The sequence below is a fragment of the Atta colombica genome, unplaced genomic scaffold (assembly GCF_001594045.1).
Source record: "Atta colombica isolate Treedump-2 unplaced genomic scaffold, Acol1.0 scaffold9, whole genome shotgun sequence".
Classification (NCBI taxonomy): Eukaryota; Metazoa; Arthropoda; class Insecta; order Hymenoptera; family Formicidae; genus Atta; species Atta colombica.
In genome coordinates this window covers 1,501,906-1,508,715 of record NW_017259583.1, presented here as the reverse complement: position 1 = coordinate 1,508,715, position 6,810 = coordinate 1,501,906, and the positions used below count along the sequence as shown (strand labels likewise).

The 6,810-nt window shown below is 32.7% G+C and overlaps 2 protein-coding genes across 3 annotated transcripts in view; one reads left to right on the top strand and one right to left on the bottom strand.

The window, feature by feature from the left end:
- LOC108693340 (protein fem-1 homolog A) overlaps positions 1–1,928 on the bottom strand; it is a 4,775-nt gene extending 2,847 nt beyond the window's left edge. Inside the window, exons 1-2 of one of the 2 annotated variants that reach the window (XM_018202234.1) lie at positions 1,856–1,928; positions 22–521 (exon numbers count right to left, since the gene is read on the bottom strand). In XM_018202234.1, the coding sequence (XP_018057723.1) occupies positions 22–466 (445 nt within the window). In that variant the 5' untranslated portion in view covers positions 467–521; positions 1,856–1,928. Of the gene's footprint in view, positions 1–21; positions 522–1,536; positions 1,652–1,855 lie in introns of those variants that run through there. The other variant, XM_018202233.1, reaches the window with a different exon arrangement.
- A 955-nt stretch (positions 1,929–2,883) lies between these two features.
- LOC108693302 (sulfotransferase family cytosolic 1B member 1-like) overlaps positions 2,884–6,810 on the top strand; it is a 12,379-nt gene continuing 8,452 nt past the window's right edge. Inside the window, exon 1 of the mRNA XM_018202180.1 lies at positions 2,884–3,057. The gene's annotated coding sequence lies outside the window, so the exon portion shown is untranslated. The remainder of the gene's footprint in view (positions 3,058–6,810) is intronic.

Genomic DNA, 6,810 nt, shown 5'->3' with positions numbered 1-6,810 from the left:
TATATATATATATTTTGTTACCCATATGTGTCATAAAGCACGCAGATCTAACAGGAGTCGATCCAGAATCAGAGACCGCATTGACGTCAGCTCCATGGGATATAAGGCATTTTATAACTTCCAAATTTCCTGATACTGCAGCACACCATAGCGGAGTAACACAATGGACGGACCTGTCGTCCGGCACTTCGTACCTTCCTCTTTGTTCGATGTCCGCGTCACATTTTTTAATGAGATATTCGACAATCTCTACGTGACCTCTCTTGCAGGCGATAAACAAAGCGGTACAACCCTCTTTCTCACGAGACACAATATCTTTTCGCACTTCTCTTTTATATTTCTCTAAGCGATTCCTCAAAGCGTAAGTGAGTTGTGCTCCTGGGGCCACATATTTACATTCGTGAATAAGATCGTGAAATATCTGATCCATGGAAAAGTTCCAGCGATTATTATTGCCAAGCCACATTGCCCGCTTCCCAAAGCGGTTTAAAGTACAACACCGCTCCTTCTGATTTACAGACCTAAAAGGAATTTCAATTTATGAATAAAACATACTCTGAAGTGACATTGGAGAATAATTACACATCAAGTAATACAAATATATTATTAAATCTGTTCTTTGTAGCTGTATGTTATTCTATACTTAAAATTAATATAATTAGACACATTAAAGAGAAGAGAAAAAAATCAAAGTCAGTTACAAAGAACAAATCATTATTTTCTAAGAGTAGCATAAATAATAAAATGTTGTTTCTTATTGAAACAACAAAGGATTTCATAACTTATTCATTAAAATTTTTAATAATACATTGAATTATTATATATTATATAAAATAATATATTGATTCGCACAACTTTTTGGGTCTAGCAAATCTATTCTATGAATTCAAGCTCAGCATACTGCGAACACTCCCATACAGCCATACGTTACAAACATAAGTATATTGATTTTGCATTCAAAGAACCGTGTAACTTCAATATACATTGCTACTATTACAAAGTCTACTGACTCTTACTCATTATACAATAAATAAGGAGTTGGCTATGCTTTCCATTTAATGACACAAATTGAGACAAATATCGTTTTGTGTTTGTTATTCATTAATGCCTGGTTTATGTTTCAGTCTTAATCTTAGAAAGTTGGCAACAAAGAATACCATAAGATTGTTTATGTTTCCCTCATCTAAAGTCTTAACCATAGTCTTAATCTCAGTCTCAAGAAAGTTCTTATCTTTTAACTTTAGTCCTTAAGATTAAGCTAGGGCTAATTCTAAGACTAAGATTAAGACTGAAGCATAAACCAGGCATAAATATTAGAAAAGAATGACGTTTGTTGACTTGCATCACTAAATGGAAAATCCATTGGATCAATTAAGAGACCAAAAAGATAAGAATCAAAGAAGTGTGACAATATATTTTTTACTGATTTGATAAGAAATTAAGAAAATTGATACGACCGAAAGACTCGAGAGTAAGCGAAAGGAAGCGAGTAACGAAAAAAACATCCTACGTGAGTAAACGAATAAAGATACGCACTTACGAACTCTCATTCTTTCAAGGTTGCTTCTCGAGCGCGTGAAAAGCAACGGCCGTACATTTCCGCAATTCTTCTTTCTCTCGAAATATATGTTCGTTAAGATTTTTATGAAAATTCAAGGATACGAAATTGCGTGCAGACCTAGGCATGTAAGTATTCGTATATGCACACGTCAATGAACATACGCACGAACAGCTGTGCGTGTAGACAGAACATAACCTCCAAGGTCGTGCAATGAATCGAAGACGCGCGATCGTTTTATTCGATAATCGCGTCAACCTACAGGATAGATTTTGCGATGAGCAGTGAGAGACTTACCCATGTCACGGTCATTCGTACATAAACAGGAACGTTCAATTCGAATGCATCAGCGATCCACAGCACACTCATAAATCACAGATGGCAATCAATAAACCACGTGATTGTCGAGAGTGGGAAGAAATCACGTGATCTACAACGCGCAGTTTCCGCGCGCATTTGACTTAACTCTTTGGAGCTCCGCACAATAAAAGGAACAGGGAATAGAGAACAGAAGATAAGAATTTCAACCTATTAGAATACACAGTTTCTGATAGGTTGAAATTCTTAGGCCGGTATTCATATTCAGATCTTATTCAAGACTGTCTTAAATACAGTCTTAAGAGGTCACGAACCAATCAGAAGGCTGTATTAGTATCTTAAAACATTATTTAAAACGATCTTGAAATAAGACCAATTATAGGCCTTACTTTCCTTTTATTGTGCGGAGTCCCTTTGAGTCGATCTGAATCGACCATTACTTACATCTTTTTGATTGGCCTTTTATTTCTTTCACGATATTGTGCAACAGAAGGCGACAATTGGGGGCTCCGCCCCGAAATCAGAAATCATGTATTGTGGAATACACAGTTTCTGATAGGTTGAAATTCTTATTCTCTGTTCTCTGTTCCCTGTTTCTTTTATTGTGCGGAGCCCTTTACATATCTTATTTCTATACTATCTTATTTTTATCTTATTTCTATATTATTCCTATTTTTTTTCTATATTATTTATTTTTTTCTATATTATTCCTAGCTGTTCTTGTCGGGTGTTTTCCATTTGAAGATACAAGTCAACACAAATGTCGTTCCATCTTTGTCAGTTTCTGAATGTCAACAAGGACAGAATGACACTTATGTCGATTTATGTCGACTTGTGTCATCAAATGGCACCCACTGTTGCCCATTGTGCACAGAACTTTAAGGGAATCCTAAAGTGAAACTCGAACTTCGACGAAGTCACCAAAGGTTGCGCCACGCATCGACATGTTTTTATATACGACATCAATATCTCACGCAAATAGTACATGTAGTTACACGTTCGTGTCAATTTTCGTATAACAAATTCGCAATAAAGCGTCTAAATCTAATTCTAAGAATTCGACGTTATTTGTTCGTGTAAACTATGTGTCTGGGAACTATTTCATACGTACAGATTGCAAAACATTTCAAGCAAATTGTCACGACTTAACAGCTGAGACGCCACTGTTTCACTAAGAAATGGTAAAAAATATATCAATTTTGAAATTTTTGATCTAGGCAGAGAACGATCTCAGACTCCTTTTCCCTCTTCCCTCCATTTCTCAGACACGTATTAATGCATATACTTTAATCCTGGAAAAGAATTTTCAAATCGATGAAAGAAAAAAGTATTTATTATTACATAATTTCATCGGTAAAACAGGAGGCTTTAGGATCTCCTTAAGCCCTAAATGCAATACGAATAATACGAGATTAATTGTTTATGTTTTCACATTACTATTGTTATTTTTATACACTGAAAAATAATTTTACAAAAGAAAGAACGATGTATGAAAATATTTCATTTATAATTATACGTGTTTATGAATATTTATACATATTTATACGTTCATTCATGCATGAAAAATTTTTTACCAGCAATAGGAATAGACACAGAATTCTAATTCGTCGAAAATTTTATCACTATTATCTATTCCATGTTTCTATATACATTGACATTGATTGACATATGCATTTCTAAATGGTGAATGAAATCCATAAAAGAAATCCGAGTTTCTTCCACCATGCATTCCTGTTGGATTGGATTTATCTGTTTCTATCACTATATATGCGTATTGCTTATGGATTTCTATCTCTGTCGTTGTTGCTACTCATTGTGTTTAGAGCTTTATATTTTCGCGGTTGAAAATCAGCATTTTTGACCACACGGCGAGGAATGCATTCAATGTGTAATCGACTCCTGATAAAAATGCAGTCGGATGACTTTCTCCGAAAGTGAAATCTCATCTACTTGACGAGAAAGTTAATAACGTCGCAAAATAATTTAAACATGCACAATACTACTTGCACTTTACACTTCCTATCATAATTGTTCATCAGCGGTTTTATGTTTGATAAGAAATCATTTCCGCAATACTAGAGAGAGAGAGAAAAGAAAGATTTAAAAAAATAATAAATAATTAAGTTCACTTTGAATGTTTAAAAATTCTCACTAAATTAAAATAAAATTCTATTTGCAATTTTATGCGCCGTATTTTTTTAGATACATGTGTATTTTTGATACATATTTCATATAAGTATATGATTGTATTTCTAATTTTTTAAATACTTTTTTTTTATTAAATTTATAAACAAAATTCTATCCTAAATTTTTTAATATAAACAATAATTCATATTTGCCTAATCAGTATTTAAAAAATGTTTAAAAATAGTTTTTAAAATATTTATTTAGTATAAAAATATTAAATAAATGTTTAAAAAAATATTTTTTTTTTAATATTGTTGATTGTAGGATAGATATATTTATTTTTATATGTTTATAATTAAAAATGTATATCATTCTTTTCTTTTTTTCTAAACATATATGGGGTGCATTATATAGGGGAGACACTATTCGCGCTTTGGATGCAAACGCTACTAACACTGTTCGTGGAGCCAATAGCGCGATAGCGTTAGCGAACTTCATAAACGACAATCCTAGCGTTAATTTTCGAATTAGAAAAGGAAATGTCTAAGCCAATATGCAATTAAGTCGCGCCGCATGAATTCGTAGAACGGCCCACTTGAGCGGCGGCGGCGGCGACGGCGCGCAGAGAGAGGGAAATAGCGCTTCATTGCCTAGCACAGCATGACGGATTTCGCGCCTACACTATCCAAAAATGTTATTTTAGCTGAAGTTTTTTTTATATTATAAATTATGTTATTTAGCACGATTAAATACGTTTTAATACAATTATAGATATGATAAGCGATGGAATTAATTAGAGCATTACGCAAAGCGCTGATCGTCGCGATACCTTTCCACTTCCTTTATTATGCGACGCCATTCTATTTTCTGAAAATTTTTTTCTATCTCTTACAGTTCCAGCGACATTCGCTTCGAAAGAGAAACATTTTTTCAATGATATTCGCTACAAAAGAGAAAAATCATTTTTTTCCAAGGAGTGTTTCACCTTTTAAAAGTGCGTATGGGCACGTATAAAAAAATACGTGTTGCTTATTTTTGTCTGGAAAATAACATACTGCTCATTAAAATCGGAGAGGGACAGTTGAGTCCCTTTTCTTGTAAGTTACAGATTTTTTTAATGTAATGAACATGGACATTAAATTTGATGGATAGTTTAATAAAAATAAACTAAAACACTCAATTTTTAATTAGTGTTTTTCAATACATTTAAGTTTTCAGTTACTACAAACTTAAACGTCTCATTAACGTATACAATTAAACGGCAAGAAACATGTGAAAAAAAACCTCAGTTAAATGCATCATTATACATGGAAAAATAATACATTTGAATTTACAATGTAGCAGTTATCTACGCGAGCTTATATTATAATTTCAAGTGTACATGCATTAACCTATATACTCTGTATATATAAATGTATTAATTATTATTTACCATGTCAGCAACTAAAAAGTTACAACATATTTTGGCATGGCGATGTTTCCACATCGCGCCTATCCAAAAATGTTATTTTAGCTGAAGTTTTTTTATATTATAAATCATGTTATTTAGCATGATTAAATGTTTTAATACAATTATAAATATGTTAAGCGATGGAATTGATTGGAGCATGCATTACGCAAAGCGTATGCTGATCGACGTGATATCTTTCCTCTTTCTTTATTATATGATATTTCTATTTACGCTTCGAGACACACTTCGTCGGAGCTATCGCGTCGTTTTATGCTATTTAATCGGAATTTTATTTTTTGACATGTCAATGCATGTACACTTGAAATTATAACATAAGCTCGCGTAGATAGCCGCTACATTGTAAATTCAAATGTATTATTTTTCCATGTATAATGACGCATTTAACTGAAGTTTTTTTCACATGTTTCTTGCCGTTTAATTATATTAAGAACGTTCTTAAATTTTATTAAGCTTTAATGTTCACTGATGAATAAAATTTAAATTTTCTGTCACTGAAAAGATTATTTATGTATACGTTAATGAGATGTTTAAGTTTGTAGTAACAGAAAACTTAAATGTATTGAAAAACATTAATTAAAAATTGAGTTTATTTTCATGAGTTTATTTTAGTTTATTTTCATTAAATTATCTATCAAATTTAATGCCCATGTTCATTACATTAAAAAAACTTGTAATTTACAAGGAAAGGGACTCAACTGTCCCTCTCCGATTTTATTGATTGAGCAATATGTTATTCTCCAGACAAAAATAAGCGACACGTATTTTTTTATACGTGCCCATACGCACTTTTAAAGGGTGAAACACTTTTAAAGGTGAAACCTTGGAAAAAAATGATTTTTTTCTTTTGTAACGAATATCATTGGAAAAATGTTTCTCTTTCGAAGCGAATGTCGCTGGAACTGTAAGAGATAGAAAAAAATTTTCAGAAAATAGAATGGCGTCGTATAATAATAAAAGGAAGCGGAAAGGTATCGCGACGATCAGCGCTTAGCGTAATGCTCTAATTAATTCCATTGCTTAACATATCTACAATTGTTTTAAAACGTATTTAATCGTGCTAAATAACATGATTTATAATATAAGAAAAACTTATAATATAAGAAAAAGCTAAAATAACATTTTTGAATAGTGTAGGTGCGATACGGCGAAACACATAGGACTGCCATGCCAGGCTATGCTAGGCAATGAAGCGCTACTTCCTTCTCTCTGCGCGCCGCCGCTCGAGTGGGCCTACGAATTCGCGCGGCACGGCTTAATCGTATATTGGCTTAGACGTTTCCTTTTCTAATTCGAAAATTACAGCGAGTATCTCAAAATAGTATAAGAATTTTTTATT